General features: G+C 43.1%; 1 protein-coding gene across 1 annotated transcript; it reads left to right on the top strand.

The window, feature by feature from the left end:
- GSR (glutathione-disulfide reductase) lies at window positions 1-19,962 on the top strand. Its single transcript, XM_079959567.1, has 13 exons — window positions 1-234; window positions 3,284-3,310; window positions 5,780-5,868; window positions 6,406-6,475; window positions 7,307-7,454; window positions 8,714-8,768; window positions 10,829-10,928; window positions 13,616-13,702; window positions 15,508-15,669; window positions 16,252-16,363; window positions 18,059-18,190; window positions 19,221-19,354; window positions 19,620-19,962. The coding sequence occupies exons 1-13, from the start codon at window positions 16-18 to the stop codon at window positions 19,767-19,769; spliced, it is 1,485 nt and encodes a 494-aa protein (XP_079815693.1). The 5' UTR covers window positions 1-15; the 3' UTR covers window positions 19,770-19,962.
- Window positions 19,963-20,309: the final 347 nt, after the last annotated feature.

A 20,309-nucleotide genomic window follows, 5' to 3' on the forward strand; every position in this document is an offset into this window, starting at 1 on the left:
AGGACAGGAGGCGGGATGCGGTGGCCGCGCCCGCGTTCTCCCCTGGCCGTGGCGGCCTTCCTCCTTCCTGCTAGTCGCGCCGCCGCCATGGCCCAGCTCCGCGCCTCCTCTCCGACGGCCTTCGACTACCTGGTGCTGGGAGGCGGCTCGGGCGGCCTGGCCAGCGCTCGGCGGGCGGCGGAGCTCGGCGCTCGGGTGGCCGTGGTGGAGAGAGGGCGGCTCGGCGGCACCTGCGTGAGTCCCGGAGCGGGAGGCGCTTAGGAAACTTGGCCGGGAGGAAACGCGGCACCCGGGAAGGTTGGGCGGCCCTCCGTGGCTTATGGTGGAGTTGGGGGGCCTGCCTTGCGGCGGGTTGGACTAGATGACCCTGGGGCCGGGGGGGGGGACCCTTCCAACTCTGTGATTCCGTGAAACGCAGTGCAAAGGGAGGCTGGACGGCCGCCTGTCGTGTATAATCCAGCTGAAATGCTTGCATTGAAGCGGGTCGGGCTAGATGACCCTTGGAGCCCCTTCCAACTCTTTTCTATGAACCACAGTGCAAAGGGAGGCTGGGTTTCCACCTGTTGTGCATGATCTAGCTGAAATGCTTGCATTGAAGCGGGTTGGACTAGATGAGCCTTGGAGCCCCTTCCAACTCTTTTCTATGAACCACAGTGCAAAGGGAGGCTGGGTTTCCACCTGTTGTGCATGATCTAGCTGAAATGCTTGCATTGAAGCGGGTTGGACTAGATGACCCTTGGAGCCCCTTCCAACTTTTCTATGAACCACAGTGCAAAGGGAGGCTGGGTTTCCACCTGTTGTGCATGATCTAGCTGAAATGCTTGCATTGAAGCGGGTTGGACTAGATGACCCTTGGAGCCCCTTCCAACTCTTTTCTATGAACCACAGTGCAAAGGGAGGCTGGGTTTCCACCTGTTGTGCATGATCTAGCTGAAATGCTTGCATTGAAGCGGGTTGGACTAGAATCCCAACCTTGTGCCTCCAGCTGTTTTTGAACTACAACTCCCATCATCCCTGACTAGCAAGACCAGTGGCAAGGGATGATGGGAATTGTAGTCCAAAAACAGCTGGAGGCACAAGGTTGGGAAACACTGGACTAGATGACCCTTGGAGCCCCTTCCAGTTTTATTATTCTGTAAAACACACAGCAAAGGGAGGTTGGACAGCCACCTGTTGTGCATGATCTAGCTGAGATGCTTGCATTGTAGGGGGTTGGGCTAGATGACCCTTGGAGCCCCTTCCAGCTCTACAAGCCTATGATTATATGAAGCTGAACAGTGGTCCCTCTAGCTCAGTGTTGTCAACACAGACTGACAACGGGCTGTACAGGGTGTCTCCCAGCCCCTGCCTGGGGATTGAACCCTGGGAACTCCCTGTGTGCAAGTCAGGAGGGCATCTCTCAGGTGTTAATTGCCCCACGCCCCGCACTTAAGGATGACCAGGAGCACAGGAAAGTTGTAATAAGAACATTAATCTGTTTTCTGCTTTTTATTTCCTTGTGCACACACACACACACATGCATGCAGACACACACACACTGAACTTGGAAAGAGGAACAGAGGAAATGTGTGCATGCATTTGACAGAGAGAGAAGGCCACTGTGTGTTATCTTTAGGTCTACTTCTTTAGGCAGAAATTATGACTTAGATTTTAGGATGTTCCATATGCTGCCCTCATGTGCCAGCCCTAGTAGCTTTACATTTCAAATGGCTCAGGGGAGAGGAAACAAAAAACCTGAAACTTTGAATTAATGAAAGAGTGCTTTCACCGTTTTCTGCATGCCAAGCGTTATTTCCGTGCCCCAAAATGTGGTACACTTCACAATGTTGTGTATCATCCTTGCAAAAGGACCACGTGTCCATGGTCTTAGCCATCAAGTAAAACAATAGAAATACTTAACTAACTGATCAATCACGTTGGTTCTGCCCCTGCCCCCAAGTCCTGCCCTACCTAACAAAAATCCTGGCTATGCCTGTGCGACATGTCAGTTATTATGGTAGTGGTTAAAAAGTCCTGGGAAGACCAGGATTTACCGTAAATCTCCCCCTCAGCTATAAAGCTCACGGGTGGACTGTGGACCAGTCTCTGTCTCTCAGGGTTGTTGTGAACATAAAATGGGGGGGGGGGAGAGTCATGTATCTTTTTAAAGCTTTGTTTTTATTAAATATTTTCTTGGGTTACAAAAGTACACACAGTGTATCTGCTTTCAGTTCACAGAGTCCTTTCTACAGATCAGTTTGATCTCCTTTTAGGAAAGACATGATATAAATGTAATTTTTAATCATGTGTTTGTTGCCATCCTTTCTGGGTTCTTGATTTGTGAGGGCCAGGTTACACAGTTGTCCGTGATGAAGGGTACATTTTAACCTTCTTGTAATATTCCCAAGTGTCACCATTTCTTTTTCCCAGTTGGAACGAATGGCTGCAACCATTTAATTATATGGAAGCAGAGCCTGTCGGGTGACGCCACAAAGCAGTGCGGTGCTAAACTTGCTCTCTTCCTCTGAGGTCCTCTTCTGTTGAAAATCAAGTAATTGAGAATCATGTCTTGTTTCTTTCTGCCCCATTCTGAGTTCTGTTTCTTGGTCACTCGACTGAATATAAAGAACCCATCATTGTACATCTGCTTCCAAGGAGCTTGCTACAGAATTTCAACAATGGAGGAGGCAACTGTTATATTTATAATTGTGATACCTCATATTTATTGTAGTCAAATCTTTGTTTCTTAAATGTGTAGGCAACATTGTAACCAAGGCTTTGGAAGCAATTAACTCATACAAAGATATGTATGTAACATGTTATACAAGACAACAATAAAATCCAAATCTAAAATAGTTTTGTTAGTCAGCAATGCAATTCCATCTCATGCCGGAATCCAGTACTTCACGTACATTATCTCAGTCACCCTTACAAGAGGGTAGGTCAAGTACCTTACAAGTAAGGTAGGTCACTTATAATCTCCATATTTATTGAATCCAGGTAAGGAAAATACTTCCTTCACACAGTCCATTGTTGAACTATGGGATTTGCTACCTCAAAATGTAAGGATGCCCACCAGCTTAAATGTTTTTAAGAGGGGATTTGACAAATTTATGGAGGATAAAGATAGCAGTGCCTACCACTCATGTTGGCTGTATATTAGGGCAATATGCCTCTGAACTACTGTAATAAAGAAATAATAAAAATCTATCCATAACAAATTATCTTGTAACCTGTTTGTGATGTTTGCTAAATACTTGCTTAGTATCGTTGGGGCTTGACACTGTTTATTATTCGTTTTCAGGTGAATGTTGGATGTGTTCCTAAAAAGGTAAAAACAAACCGTTTAATGTGTCACTATTAACTTGTTTTATTTTATTTTTAAATTGTGTGAAGTGAAAACTCAGCGGCAGTAACAGCTAGAAATGGTTTTAAAGTATATTCTTAGGCTCTCTGCATGTGTCAGATTGCTACCCAAGGAGACCATTGTCTTCTAAATGCAGATGAACACAAGAAAATGGCCAGATCACTCAAAAAGCATCTGCCTTTTTGCTTATGTGTGATTTTGTATGGGAGGGGCACTTGGCACAGTGTGGTCTGGCGTTCTGCTTCTATTCTAGAAAGAACTGTTATCAGAGTGCTATTCTAACTCTCTCCCTGATGTTGATGCTGTTGAAAGTGCTGGGATGCAACTCAGTTGCATTAAGGCTGCTGGGTTTCCATGGCCAGAAAGTAGGTGGACAGGAACCGCCAAGCCTCCTAGACTTGTCTTTCTGAATGAATCTGTGCTGACCTTTCCTCAGTTGCTACACTGATACTCTCAGGGTGTTTATACTTTTTCTTTGTCCCACCTTAGAGGAGTAGACATATTTCCTTTTGTCTGCCCTGTAGAAAGATAAAAGAGCAAGCATGGCTTTCTGCATTTCCATCCTAGATTTTTTGAAGTAGATTTCTTCCTATCCAACATGTATTTCCTATACAGTCAAACCTCAGTTCCTGAATGGGTCCGTTTTGGAACGTTTTGGCTCCCGAACGTCGAAAACCTGCAAGTAAATGCTCTGATTTTCAAACATTTTTTGGAAGCTGAACATCCGACACGGCTTCCGCTTGAGTGCAGGTAATCACTTCCAGTCGGAAGCTGCACTTCATTTGTCAAACGTTTCGGAAGCCAAATGGGCTTCCAGAACAGATTACATTCAACAATCGAGGTTTGACTGTAGTAAACTTAGCATTCTTATTTTCCATACTGAGTTTCAGTTTGATTGCATTGAGGGCAAAGCGTACTCTTCAAAGCAGAGATTTCAGTGCACAGTTCAACTTTTGCTGATACATATACATAAACCCAACGCTCGGGTTGTGAACGTGATCCGTGCGGGATGCACGTTCGCGTCTGCACATGCGCAGGTTGTGGCTCGGTGCTTCTGCGCACACGCAAAGCGCGATTTAGCACTTCTGCGCATGCGTGACTGCCGAAACCCGGAAGTAACCCGTTCCAATACTTACGGGTTTCAGCGGTCCGTAACCCGAAAAAACACAACATGAAGCATCTGTAACCCGAGGTATGACTGTATTATTTATTTAGTTTTTCGAATTAAAATTTTACAATCGCAAGCATACACCATATAACATACAACATAAAGACAAGATTCCAGATAATAAACTAAATGCTATCAGATGGCTGGGGGGATGTTAGATGGCATGTAAAAGACACCCTGGGCCTTTCCACTTCACTGGTTGTCCTACCAATGGCGGGGGTCCCAGAAGCTTGAGGTCTGCTAGACTTAAGCCTTGTAGATCGCTCCAGGGGCCCTTCCTTGGGGACTCCCCATCTATGTCAGGCGTGAGCTGTTAAAGAAAGAAAAAGACAACTGTCTTTATATCCTTGGCCATTGTGAGCTGGTGTGGTTTCGTATACACCGGGGGAGCCATCGCTTCGCTTCTCTGCTGTCTAATTTAGGATTGCTGTTACTCCTGCTAAGTGCCTAATTTCCCAAGGCTCTTCTGGCTGATCCGGTTCTGAGGGGTTGAGAAGCCAACATTGCAATGTATGAAGCAAGCGTCCTTTATTGTTAGAAAGAAAACGTTGCTGGTTTTTCTCTTGCCTTCTCCGTGAACAGGCTCAAATATGAACTTAAGAAATTGCATTGGCGTGTTTTGATGGGAAGACAATCAAAATAGCCTGATGCAATGATGCTCGTTTGGGGAAAATAAAATGAAAATGAAATCTTGGGATCATAATCGTTTAATAGAAAATTGATGGCTGGTGTCTCCATCCGCTGCAGACAGTGGATTTTTCCAAGTAGCCGCAGGGAGGCTGGCAAATTGGAGCGTGCCCTTTGCCTAGAAGCCATCCTTTTGGCAAAGCAGGTAGAGTTGTAAATGGCAGGTTATGGGCTGTTGACTGAAGATACAGGTCTCCTGTCCCACTGCCTCTGGGAGTGAGTGGGGATCTTTCAGACTATTCTTGATTAAAAAAAAAAGCTGGTAGTTACCAGAAGAACTGCTTTAGAGAAAGACTGAGTGAATTTAAAATTGAGCTTTTAAAGTATTTTGCAGACTACAGAACATGCCTAGTGGGTTATGTTTATCGTGGTGGGTTGCAAGTTGTGTGGGCCTGATATGTCTAAACTGCTGTCCCAATGTAAAATCCTTTATGCATTATACCTCCCCCCCCCATCAACATATCAAAATGTTTATTGACATTATCCTGCATTATACAATAAATAGTGGTGTTTGGTTTTTCATTTATTTTTAAATTAAACCCTGGATGTTCTCACTGCACCCTCCCCTCCCCAAACAGGTGATGTGGAACACTGCTGTCCACTCTGAATTCATCCATGATCATGCAGATTATGGTTTTGAAGTATCCGATGTGAAGTTTAACTGGCGGTAAGTCAGGTTAAAATTCCTTTCTGTGGAAATAAATGTGCACCATCAGACTATTGCGATGAGTGGGGTACAATTTGCTAAGAGGTTCTGATATGCTTGCCCCACTGAATTGAGTGGAAGATGGGCGAAATATTTGGAGCATCATTAATAGTAGCTGAATGTACCCCATTCATCAGATTTCCTACAATCTACTATAAGGTATTTATATTCTTGTCCCACTGAAATGCACAAGGCTGTCTTTTGACAGCAAAGCAGCTCAGTCAATGGAGAAAAAAGTTTGAAGCTTTTAAAAACTGGCTCATCTTCTGGTTTTATTATTTTGGCTTTATAAACAGTTGGCCACTGGCTTTATAAACAGTTCTGCCTACCCAATGTACCTGCTTTTTGATTTTTTTTTTGATGGGATGTAAATTCCTAAAGCAAATAATGAATAGGTATTTGAAGGAGGGATAAGGTTAGGTTGTGGTTTTTTTGAGCCATAGTTTTGCTAGTGCAAGAGAGAGATAATTTTGTCACACAAAACTTATTTTATTACAGAGTAATTAAGGAAAAGCGTGATGCTTATGTGAAACGACTGAATGATATCTATCAAAATAATTTGAACAAGGTTTGTAAATGTTCCTGTTTTGCACCTCAACCGATCGTTAAGCCTCTTTCCTCCAGCTGCAAGCGATGAGTTTCACAGTATAGAATCTAGAGGGCTCTGCTGGTTCATCTTACTCCTTTGAGACAACCATCCTTCGCTCTTGGAAATATATTCCTTTTAGTTTCAGAGCACAGCACTTTTGTAAAATCTCTTTCACCAATCCGGAAATGCTTTAGGATTTGCAGCCCCGCCTCTGATAATGTCTTAGCCCTATCCACATTGCTAATATATGTTGATTTTATATCAGTCTTTTTTTTCTATCTGTCATAGGTTCTCTAAGTAACCCTAGGAAGTATAGTTTGTATGCTGAGGGTACAAAGAATTATCTATTTGAGATCCTAATTCCCCTAGAGAAGTTTGGATAGAGGTAGTAATGAATTTAAGTCTGTATTGCCTTTAGTTCTACCTGCTCTATTAGTATAGAACAGGCTTCCTCAACCTCAGCCCTCCAGATGTTTTGAGACTACAATTCCCATCATCCCTGACCACTGGTCCTGCTAGCTATGGATCATGGGAGTTGTAGGCCAAAAACAGCTGGAGGGCCGAGGTTGAGGAAGCCTGGTATAGAGGTTTCTCTGAATTTATGACAAAATATATAGGAGAGCTTTGGATAACTCAGACTTGTTCAATTATTTAAATTCATGAGAGAATCAACAGATGAGAGAAATCGGCACACCAACCAGGTAGCACTGTGACAACATAGGGAATAGCTAAAATGTCTTGTGAAATTCTTTATCTGGTCTTTGAATTGACGTATAGATTGACAGCTCATTTTCAACCTAATTTCATTAGTCCAATGTAGAAACTATTCGTGGTGATGCTTCGTTCACACCTGATGGCAAAGGCACGATTGAAGTGGATGGTAAAAAATACACAGCACCCCATATCCTGATTGCAACTGGTGGGCAGCCTTCAGTCCCCAGTGAAAGTGAGGTACCGGGTAAGTCATTTACATGCCACATTTTTTGCAAACACAACGGTTTCTCAAAGCACTTAAACCTTCAAAGCGTAGTATCCCAATAATAACAATACATAATGAAAATTATAATATCACTACAATGTAACGCTAAAAATTCAGTGGTTGGAAGTTCATTTAACATACATCAAAGTTTAAATGCGCATATAGTTCAGAAATAGAAATATCCAGTAACTTCACATCCAAAATGACATCATCATTATTGCCCTGTTCCTAGGGCTGGGTGATGTATCGATACATTGTCCGAAACAAAGTCCATATTGTGATACTGGTTTCATAATTTTTGACCTGGCAATATATTGTGACTCATGGTGTGTGTGCATGCGCTATGCAAAAATCACAATGTGGGGAAAACCGTGAAGTCTGCCAATGCCTCTACGTAGCTCCATCCTTATTTCACAGATTTTGATATATTGATATGTCATGATATTTTGCAGGTGATATATCACAAGGTTGAAAAACAGATATCACCCAGCCCTACTGTTGACCTCTACATAGTTCCATCCTTATTTCTGACATTGTGATACATCATTATATTGCGATATTTAGCTGGTGATACATCGTGATGTTGAAAACCAGATATCACCCAGCCCTTCTTGTTACCTCCCCCCATTTTATTCTAAAAGGCAAGAATCTCATCAAGATTTTTCTTGGGAGCAGCTGGAGGGTGAGGTAAAGCAAATGGAAATAGCTCTCTTTGTCCTGTGATTAGGAAAGATCTAAAAAAGCTGATATGACAGTTGAGCTTCTTGCTTCAAAAGATTAAGCAATAACTTGCTGTACTTTGTAATATTAATCCTTGGCAAACGCAGTTGCCCTCATTGCCTGTGCTGCTCGTTGTGTTTTGCTGATCTTTGGGGAATACATGCATTTTTCAGGAATGTTCCTCCTCTCCCCCTCTCCATGTTAATTATTAAGGGCCATAAATGTACATGGAGTAATTTTTGAAAAGTCCGGCAAGCCCTGCCCCAAGGAACTTACAATTTCAGGATTGCTGCGGAGACAATTGTGGGAGTGCATTCGCCACATTTTTAAGATGTTTACCATCTTCGCCCCAGTTTAGGAGAAGCCTGTTTTTCCTGCTTGCAGTATTGAATTGTATTGTATGCAGCTGTTCTGCATTAGTGAATGAGCTGTAAGAAAAGTTGAATATTTGCATAGCTAAGATCTATTTATACATAAGTGGACTTTGATATTCAGGGTAGTGTCTCATTGCTTTGCAGGGGCCAGCTTGGGAATTACTAGTGATGGTTTTTTTGACCTTGAAGAGCTGCCCAAGTAAGTTGCCAATCTAGGGTGAACCTGTCCTCAGTTTCCACATCGTAATGGAGATTATTTGAGAAATAGAGCATGCTGGCTGTGGGTTACTGTGCGATAGGCGGGGTGAGGTGGGGCTCACGTACATCCCTCAAATGTCTATAAATATCTTAAGTGCAGGGAAAAGGCTAGTGAGGTCCCTCATAGTGCTGTATTTACTGTTGCAAGTTGCAGAAGTGCTAAAGATGCCCCATATAGCATCTGGTCAGTCCAGATGCATATCAGGTATTAGTCTAGAGCTAGATTAGAGCCTTTGTTCCTTTTGTTGCCTGAGAAAAATCTGCGGGCAAAATCCAGACAAATTTAAGCACTTGTAAACACAATTAATTTTAATGCAAGAGGGCTTAAGTATGTGCCTAACAGTGCATTATATGCATTGTAAGTCCTCTTGAATTAAGTGAGGCTTGCTTCCATTAGGGAAGTAGGTAGAAGTTTGCACCCAGTCTTCCATTGAAAGCAATGGGGTTTACAAATGTTTAACAGTTGCTGAATTGCACCTAAAGGAGATTTACCTTACTGGCTGGTTTTATGTAGTACTAAAATTGGAGGTTGTAGAGTTCAGGCTCCTTCATGCTGTTCTTTTCGATTGTCCCAATCCTACTTTCTGGGTTGCATCTCAGAATAGCAAGAATCAGCACAAAGTCTCATGTCTGGCTTGTAAATAGATGTTTTGACACATTGGTTTGGGGAGATACGTGAAACCTATAAAATTCTTGTTTAGGAGCAGTTGAATATCATTGCAAAACATTCCTCCTCATCACTTCTAATGACTTGTTCGTTCACACACACACACGGTTTGCTCTGTATTGGCATTGTTTGTGTTTTGAGAAAAGTTTAGCAGGCTTGTGGTGGTGTGGTTTGCAAATCAGTGCAGCAAAATGCTCAATTTGAGTCATTAAGTTAATTAAAATCAACCAAACTTTCATATAATTATTTGGTCATTTATAAAACGCACACATCATGTAGCCAAATGTTTGCTAGTGCTTCTGCACTCATTGGCCAGAACTCTGGAAGATGGGAGGAGGTTTACTTTCATCTGAACATGTGTAGTTGCCCAGATGTCTATAGGAAACCCACAGGTGGAACATGAGAGCGATAGCCCTCTCTTGCTGTTATTCCCCAGCGACAGGTACCAAGAGGTATGTCTCTGATCTTGGAAGTAGCATATAGATTTCATGACTAGAAGCTATTGATAGCATAGTCCTCCCTCCATGCATTTGTCCAATTCGCTTTTAGGACCATCTAGGGACACGGGTGATGCTGTGGGTTAAACCACAGAGCCTAGCACTTGCCGATCAGAAGGTCGGCAGTTTGAATCCCGCAACGGGGTGAGCTCCTGCCAACCTAGCAGTTCAAAAGCACACCAAAGTGCAAGTAGATAAATAGGTACTGCTCCGGTGGGAAGGTAAACGGTGTTTCCATGCGCTGCTCTGGTTCGCCAGAAGCGGCTTAGTCATGCTGGCCATATGACCTGGAAGCTGTACGCCTGCTCCCTCGGCCAGTAAAGCGAGATGAGCGCCGCAACCCCAGAGTCATCCGCAACTGGACCTAATGGTCGGGGGTCCCTTTACCTTTACTTAAGGATGACTATCACTACATTTTGAGCAGCAGCTTCCATAGTTTTAACTGTCTGCTGAGTGAAGATCCTGACTGCCTCAGTAGAAGAAGAAGAAGAGTTTGGATTTGATATCCCGCTTTATCACTACCCTAAGGAATCTCAAAGTGGCTAACAATTTCATTTCCCTTCCTCCCTCACAACAAACACTCTGTGAGGTAAGTGGGGCTGAGAGACTTCAGAGAAGTGTGACTAGCCCAAGGTCACCCAGCAGCTGCATGTGGAGGAGCCGAGATGCGAAGCCGGTTCACCAGATTACGAGTCTACCGCTCTTAACCACTCCACCACACTGGCTCTAAGTACGAGGCACTCAGGCAAAGCATAGCTAAGGGTGCAGTAGAATATGTTTCCAGCAGGAACTTCGTAGGGTGTGTGAGATACGGCTCAAAACCCGTTATTCTTTCAGGCGCAGTGTTGTCGTCGGTGCTGGATACATAGCTGTGGAGATAGCTGGCATTCTTTCAGCCCTGGGTTCAAAGACGTCCTTACTGATACGTTATGGTGAGGTAAGGCACACTCACTTTTTCATTGTACTGACTGCTCTGCTGTATATTGGCCAATGCAATAAAAAGCAAGGCTTGGGCTCTGTTGTGCACGCTTTTAATTCCTTGCACTGATTGGCTGGGCAAGGAAGCACTCATCTGGCAAGATGGACACGCAGGAAGACTGTGCCCAGAACTCTGAGTAAAAAGCCATTTAAAAATGAGCCAGAGAGTGATTTCTTTATACCTTCTTTTTTTAAAAAAGTAATATTTATTTTGCTTTAAACATATACAGATAAATATAAACAACCAAAATTACAAAAGAAAAATACTTAGTAATAATAATGGAAAAGGCTAAAAAAAGCTACAAAATATATCAAATACATGGCATAGAACATAAGCCATTATGGGAAAGAAAAAAGGAAAAGGAAAGGAGAAGGAGAAGGAAGGAAAAAAAGGGGAGGGGGAAAATGAGACAAAGCACAAGAAGGCTCGTCTATTGAACGCTTCCGTCAAGGTCACAACAGATAATTATTCTTATCAATTCTCTCTATTTGCATTCCATAGAATCCCTCATCTTCGTATCAGGGAACATTTCCCTATGCGGTATCATTCTAAACATAACCAGGTCTTTATTGATGAACCCTTATCCCCTAGATAATTATTTAAACATTCCCATTCTTCTTTCACCATCTTTTTAGGTTTATCTCTTATTGCATCTGTCAGCTTTGTGAGCTCCAAGTACTCGCACAATTCAACTACCCATTCATCTTTAGTGGGTGTATTTTTATCTTTCCAGTGTTTTGCCACTATAACCCTTGCTGCTGACATCACATACATAAATAACCTGGTTTTGTTTATACCTTCATTCCAATAAGCCAACACTGGCCTCTGTCCCTCTTCCCTCCCTCCTCTGATGCCCTCTCACATCTCTGCCTCCCAAAGGCTCACACAGCTGTTTATTGCAGCAGCCCTGGCTACAAGCTCCGCAGGTGAATGGTGCTTCTGGGGCTGGCCGGGGGGTGCTTCCCAGCCCCCTGTGGGGCAGTGTGAGGAAGCACCTCTCTTTGGGGCAGAGGGTGGTGCAGGGGCGGCAGACCAGGGGCGGCAGCTACGGCTGCCCAGAGGACTCCCAAGGAGAGGGGAGAGGAGGTTGAGGGAACACTCCACAAGGGAGGTTGTTTGAAAAAGGGCGAGAGACTGCCAGCTCTGCAGGCAAGGGGTGACATAGCTGAGCTCCTGAGCCCCATAGGGGTGCCGCACAAAGAATGCAGTTGGTCAAGTGAGCCGTGGACTCAAAATCTATGCAAGAAGAGAGACTCTGATTTGCCAGCTGAGTGGAACCTCTCTAGCTTTTCTCCTCTCCCAAGCAGCTCCCTTGGTTCTCCAAAACTGCAAGCAGGACCCTTCCTTAAATCCCCAGCAGCTGGCTGCATGCAAACCTTCTCTTGCAATTGCTATGAGACATCCAGGACCTGTCTGCTGCAAGACGTGATATCTCTTAGCACTGGCTAATCCAGACCCTGTTACTTGAGTTTTCCAGCTGTTGCTCTGTCCAAGGCCACAGGTGCAGCCTCTGTAGTCGACTCACTGGCTAGGATGCACTTTCCCATTGCGGTCAGGCTGCTATGCTCTTCCGGTGTCAGTGCTGTGTAAAGTGGAGAGCTGCAAGTGCTTTTAATTCACAGTTGTCTTAGGGGATGAGGAAGAGGAATTCCCAATAAACCAGATCCAGGCCAGAAACCATCTTGGCTGTGAGATCTGGAAGACCTGCTCCCTGCCTTGCAGGCCTTTTTCCACCTGGTCTGGAGCCCGGACTGACTCCAGCTACAAAAGCTAAGACTGCTGAACAGCCTCTTGGGCTGGGGCATTATTTAGTGTGTTTTGTTGAGGGGGCTTGTTGCTATCAGTATTAATCTTTGTATCTTTATTTTAGATCTTACTATGATTTATGTGGAAATTGTTTAATTTGGTTGTATATTTTTGATGTTTTAATTATTGTTTATTACTACTTTTGTTGTTCATAATTATGTAATTTTAGAATGTTGGAAGCAACCTTGAACATGGTTTGAACTATGGAAAGGTGGCATACAAAAATATATATGTATATATGCCTTATTTTAAGTGGGGGAAGAGGTTTTAACTGATATGGATTGATTGATTGATTGATTGATTGATTGATTGATTGATTGATTAATCAATTAATGCACCACCCCTTCTCATTTCTTGTGAAATTGACCTGCATTGTAATCTGAAAAGCAGCAAACCTTTGCCCAGGTTCCTTCTGGACAAAAGCCTGAGTGCAATAAAACAAGAGGAAAAAATAATGCCTAAGTGTTTGTATAATGTTGCTGAATGTTCAATTCCCATTATGTCTTCAATAATCTGTACAACACCTCTGTAAAGTAGGCCAGTATTATTATCCACATGTTGAGGGTTTGGGGTGGAGAGGCTTAGAGAATTATGGTTTAGTGAGTTGCCCTTGCTAGGTTTACAGACTGGTGTTAGCCACTACTATTTATTAAATGTATTTATATATTGTTTTTCACGTGAACCTCAAAGCGGTTTACAGGAATTTATTATAAAAATGCAGTGATATGGAAGTTACAAGCGTTCAGAAACAGCTATAACTGCTACACTAGCTCTCTTGAATGAGTTATGTGGATATGCTGTGTGTCCTCACAGTCTCATTTAATGTTCTTCCTGAACAGGTGCTGAGAAACTTTGATTCAATGATCAGCTCAAACTGTACTCAGGAGCTGGAGCATGGTGGTGTAGAAGTCTGGAAACATTCTCAGGTATTATCTATGTACTGTATCACTTTCATCATCTGCGTGCCTATATTTAGGGGAGGAATGTCTTGTTATTTTTGTTTTAACTATTTACTAGTGTTTTTCCTTTGTATTTTATCCTGTATAGAGCCCTGATTGTTTTTGTGGGGCTGAATGATCTTCTATCGGGGCAAAGTATGCAGAGATGTTCCCATCTTGTCTTGCTATGTTGTTTGTTTTAATGGATTAATACCTTTTATTAAGCACCAGTTTGAGGAACTGTGCTTTAATTCCTTCTATGAGTGGTATTATACTTAATGAAAGGAAGTAGCAAACATGTAAAAAAATACTCCTCCACCCTCCTTTTTCTTCAACTTATTGCCCATGCTGCTTCTCTTATTGGTCTATTTATAGCTGCTTTTAATAGGGCTAGTAGCCAGATCATAAGCAGAAAAACAGAGCTCCTATTTATTGCACCTTGGTTGGTACATTTTGGGAAAGCTGCAGCTGTCCTTAAATCAAGGGTGAGTAGCGATACCAGTCAGTCACACATTCTGTATGAAGAAAGGTTGAATTCTGCAACTTGTATTAATTACAGTGGTACCTCGGGATGCGAACGGGATCCGTTCTGGAGCCCCGTTCGCATCCCGAACGGAACACAAGCCGTGATGGCGCATCTGCGGGTCGTGTTTCGCCGCTTCTGCGCATGTGTGTGACGTCATTTTGAGCGTTTGCGCGAGCGGCGAAACCCAGAAGTAATGCGCTCCGTTACTTCTGGGTTGCCATAGAGCACAACTTGAACGCACTCAACCCGATGCACATTTAACTTGAGGTATGACTGTATATTATTTGAAGGTGGCATCTGTCTGTCTCGGGAGACAATGAAGAGCACCTCCTGGGGTGAAATCAAATTGCTGGAGAATCACAGCGCCTGCGGTGGCTGCAGAAACCAGAAACTCGTAACTGCTGCCTCTCGCATTGTTTCTGCTGCATTAGCAGCACCAAAGTGACCTCTCTGTGGCACAGGTGTCACGAGACACTGTTCTGAAGACACAGACAGGCCCTGTCCAATGGCCTTACATATTAAATTTGATATAAAACTGGAAAAGGCCAAGAACAATTAGGGCAGGTTTTTCCACATAACACTTTTTTTAAAAATCTATTTTGCATACTTTTTTCCATAGTACTTCTTTTGCATAATTTATTCTGCATGTTTGGAGCATAGGAGCAATGCATGACACTCCAACCCCATCCTCCGATCACTGGAAAACATAATTGGCCATTGCTGCGACTTCTCAAGATTCCAGCAGCCCTTGTTGTTTTTCTTCAAACGAAATTAAGAGATCCCAAGGAAGCTGGAATCTGTAATGGTGCAACAGAATTGTGTTTTTCTCTACAGAATTGTGGCAGGCACGTAGCCATGCCTATAACTTGACATGTCAAATCTAATAAAGGTTTTTTTAAAAAAGATATTATAACAAATTGTGAAATAAATATAGTGGTACTTACACGCACCTCTGGTTACGTGTCCTTTGGGATACGCATGCGGCAAACCCGGAAGTCTTTTTCTGGGTTTCGCCATGTGCACATGCGCAGAAATGCTCTACCGCACCACACACATGCGCAGAACAGGCACTTCCGGTTGCGAAAACCTTGGGATCCGACTAGAGCTCCAGAATGGATTCCGTCCGCAACCGGAGGTACCACTGTAGAACAAATTTGAAGCAGGAAATCGAGTTGAGCCCTAAAATCCACCTTCCTTGCAGCTAGTCTTTTTGGTCATTGTACATACTGTTTTGCTCTTTGTCCTCAAGTCTCCTGTTTCTCAACAGGTCAAGTCGGTCACAAAGTCACCTTCAGGACTGCTGTCGGTAACTGTAACATCCTCTCCTCCAAGTCAGAAACCCACCTTTAAAACTATTGAGGATGTTGATTGTCTGTTATGGGCCATTGGTAGAAAGCCAAACACAGAGGGGCTAAATCTTGACCAGCAGGTGAGCAGGAATTATTTTATTTCTTTGAGACAATGTGGGATTTTGATACATTGCATATAGAATCTGGATTATATGATAGTTGGCATCGTGTTGTGGTTATGAGTGGAGCTGCAGTGTTTAGTCAGTTAAAAACTCATTTTGTTCAGTTAGAAAGCTGTTCTGATTAGCCTATTAAAAAGAATGAATAGAAATACTTATAAAAAGAGCAGACCACCATAGTAGGTAACAATTCCTCCACCCACCAGCAAATATTTTATGCGAACCTGCATTTTTTCATAGGATTATTGAGATAATACATGCAAAGCTCTGAACATAGTAAATGTCATTTAAATGTTATGGGAAAAATATCCCACATAGCTCCTGACACTAAGCATACAGCTCATGCCTGACTCCTCTGAAATTGTTCCCTGTGTTTTGTGTGCTGAGGCTACGTGGGAAGAAAAAGGCCTGCCTTCCCTTGTTCACATAATTTTTCTGAAAAGTTACACAGCTTAGAAATAAGAGATGAATCAGTGCTGTTTGTCTTGGATACTCTTTCCCCAGAATGTCGTGTTTGACTTAAACTATCCTTTCCATTTTTAGAATATTAAGGTAGATTCTATGGGTCATATTATTGTTGATGAGTTCCAAAATACCAGCAGAAAGGGGATCTACGCTGTTGGAGATGTATGTGGGAAAGCTCTTCTTACACCAGGTAACATTAGTATGCTATTTTGCTTAAAAGGTTTCTATAATGTTATGTGGGAACCTGTGCGTGCTGCACCAAAAATAGCGTGGGAGAGAACTGGGAGGAAGACGGGGAAGTAATCAAGTGGTTGCCTGGGGATCTTTTTCTGCTCATCAACTTCTCTGGGTGCTATACAGAATACTACTCCTTTTGATCCTGGTAAATCTATTGCATCAATAAGGTCTGGGTATGACCTCTTAGTATCTCCCTTATCACTGATTTCTGAAACACTAGCAGAAAATTAAAGAATTGTGTGGCAGTGTGACTTGTTAGAAGTCTATCAGGTTTGCCTTTAGATCTGCCACACCAAGTAAACAATATATAAGCTTTTTAGTTCCCTGTCATATGGAGAATAATTGATGCAAATTCTGGAGATGAGATGAAGTTCTAGGCCAGGGACACGAAACGTTTGGCCCTCCAGATGTTGTTTAGACTCCAATGGGACTTGTAGTTCCGCAGTGTCTTGTAGTTCTGTAGTTCCACATCCCTGGCAAATTAAAAACTCACAAATCACTGGGTCTGGTTGTACAGGTATAAGAAGCATGGGGAATAGGGGTGATCAAGGAGACCGTTTGTTAAAGTTCTTCAAAAAAGGCTCTTGAGTAGACGTAGCAATTGTGGGATAAGGCGAGATGCCCTCTTACGGATCAGTAACTGATTAAAAATCAGGAAGCAAAGAGTAGGAATAAATGGGCAGTGCAATGGAGAGATGTAAATACAGGCAGCTCCCTGTTTACGCGTGTTCAATACACGTGCGACTGTGTATACGTGCATTGCGCTGAACCCAGGACTGACCTGGAAATGTCATAAAAACATCACTAGTAGGGCGGGGACAGAAATGGGTATCTGCAGGCTTTTTCAATGGGTTTCAATTATATGCAATTTCACTGACATTCGTGGTGCCTCGGGACGTAACCCCTGCGTAAATGGGGGGCTGTCTGTAGTTCCTGGGATGCAGGTGGCACTGTGGGTTAAACCATAGAGGCCTAGGACTTGCCAATCAGAAGGTTGGCAGTTTGAATCCCCGCTACAGGATGAGCTCCCGTTGCTCGGTCCCTGCTCCTGCCAACCTAGCAGTTCGAAAGCACGTCAAAGTGCAAGTAGATAAATAGGTACCGCTCCAGCGGGAAGGTAAACGGCATTTCCGTGCGCTGCTCTGGTTCTCCAGAAGTGGCTTAGTCATGCTGGCCACATGACCCGAAAGCTGTACGCCGGCTCCCTCGGCCAATAAAGCGAGATGAGCGCCGCAACCCCAGAGTCGGCCACAACTAGACCTAATGGTCAGGGGTTCCTTTACCTTTACTGTAGTTCCTCCATGCAGCTGCATCCACTGGATCACTTCATGTGTAAGCATGCCTGCACTGGGGCAGATACCACAGTTTATCATTAAACAGCGTTTCCGTGCGCTGCTCTGGTTTGCCAAAGCGGCTTAGTCATGATGGTCACATGACCCAGAAGCTGTACATAAAGCGAGATAAGCGCCGCAACCCCAGAGTTGTTCATGACTGGACCTAATGGTGAGGGGTTCCTTTACCTTTACCCTACGCCACGTAAATGGGGGGGGGGCTGCCTGTACTGCATGCATCCCTTGGAGGAGAGTGGCAATGGACACTGTTGCCTGTTACTATGCCAGGTGACATGCCTAAATTTCATCCTTAACAGTTGCAATAGCTGCTGGAAGGAAACTGGCACACAGGATTTTTGAGAGGAAAGAAGATTCTAAACTTGACTACACCAACATTCCTACCGTGGTCTTCAGTCACCCACCTATTGGAACGGTGGGACTAACAGAAGGTAGGATCTTAGGTCTTGTTGTCTTGCTTGTTCCTATGGCTCAGTGGGCAAAAGAAATGGCGCTGTAACCTTAAGCGTTTGTGACATGCAATACCATTTTATCCTTTACTCTAGGACATTTTCTGCCAGTGGCTTGGCAAGGCTATATAAAGAACAAAAGGTTGTGCCTACGTAAACACATTGCAGATGCTAACTAGAATTTAGAGACTAGCTGCAGAATTGCTTCATCCCCTCCCATTTCCCCTTGACTATTGTGGAGGATCCTCCTGAACTTCAGTGCAGAAGACATATTCTTAATTTGTTCAAAGCATAAAAAACTATATTAGTATGTAAAATCGGGACTTAAACTCTGAAAGTGAAAGGTTAAGGAGTTGTGAGTTGCAAAATTGGCAGCCCAGGCCCTCTAAACCAGGATGGGGAACCTGAGGCCCTTCAGATATTGCATGGCCAGTGGTTAGGGATTATGGGAGCTGTTTAATTACAGGAGGGGGTCACCAATCTTTTTTTGGGCCAGTGGGCATGCCCTGCACATGGAGGATGGGGTGGAACCTACACCAGCCACTGTGTATTTGCTGACAGAGAGGTGCTCTTTGCAGATCTCATCTGTTCAAAACTGGAGGCGTGTCCATCTTGACTTCCACTGAAATGTGGCCACGCTTGAGGTGGCTTCAATGTAGGAGATGCCAGCCAAGTGTGAATGGCAACTGAGTAGAAAAAAGTGTTGTGCATTGTGATATTTATGAATAACTATCGTAGGTGCTGTAGAAAGTATTGGTGGATGTCCTGACACACCCACCCACACCCACCCAGCCTACAACAGCTGGAGGGCTGCAGTTTCCCAATTCTTGCTTTATAACATCTGTATTTAGACACGTCAAATACTTTCGAAAACTTTAGCATAGCAATTCAGACACGTCTAGCCTGCCTTTTGGCTTTTAAAGCAAGGCAATTATTGCTGTGCTTTGTGGTTCCTCTTCCTTAGCTATGTAGGCTATATGCTTATTTTTGTCTTACTGTTTGTCTGTTTCAGCGGAAGCTAGAACTACATATGGAAGCGAGAATGTGAAAACCTATACAACTTCTTTTATCCCAATGTATCATGCTGTAACTAAAAGGAAAACAAAGTGTCTAATGAAACTGGTGTGTGCAACTAAACAGGAGAAGGTGAGCAAAACGGGGAAGAATAAAGATTCTATGAGCAACTAGTCTGTTTATACTTATCTAGACACCACGCACGGCTCTACTTGGTGCAGAACTGGCAAATGGAGCAGTATTGGAGAAGGAGAACACTGTAAATATAAGCCTATTTTTATTGATGAAGAAAGCTGGTTTGGGGAATCAATGAGATGTCTGATTATAGTATTAAATCACCAATGCAAAACCAAAGCCTTAATTAACATGTTTGTTTGTTTGTTTGTTTGTTTTTAAGGTGGTAGGCCTTCATATGCAAGGGTTAGGATGTGATGAAATGCTTCAAGGCTTTGCTGTGGCTGTCAAAATGGGAGCAACAAAAGCAGATTTTGACCAGACAGTGGCCATCCACCCAACATCTTCTGAAGAACTTGTTACACTTCGTTGATTTTTTTTTAATAAGGTGCCTAGATCTTCACAGAATCATGTTCTCTCCTCTAATTCAATACAAGATTAACTTGTCTTTTCTTACTGCAACTGAACTGTAAATGAAACGTTTGCCCTTCTATCGACAAGCCCCCGGAAAATGCAGCACTGGAATAATAATACTCAAAGAATAAAGTTGCCTTAAATCATCTTAACATTGTGGGATGGAATTGTCATTCAATTCTTACAGAAGCTTTTTAAGTGATTATTTTGCAGTAAACTAAGTTGTGGAGGGAGAGTAAATGTTAGGAGAAATTACAACTTGCAAAAGAACCAAGTTTATAAAAGGTACCAACTATAAGGAAAAATAGGCAGTGTCTTCACCCACATTTTGTTAAGTTAAATCTGTAATGTGAATTTGAGCTAATATAGTTTTACATAAATAGAACAAGTTAACATTTTACTTCATTATGAGAGATATAGCTACTGTCTTATGCAGCATATCAAAATGTGAGTTCTAAATATTTAGTTGCAGATACTAGTTAGCATGATATAAACTAGA

The sequence above is a fragment of the Podarcis cretensis genome (assembly GCF_951804945.1).
Source record: "Podarcis cretensis genome assembly, chromosome: 17".
NCBI lineage: Eukaryota > Metazoa > Chordata > Lepidosauria > Squamata > Lacertidae > Podarcis > Podarcis cretensis.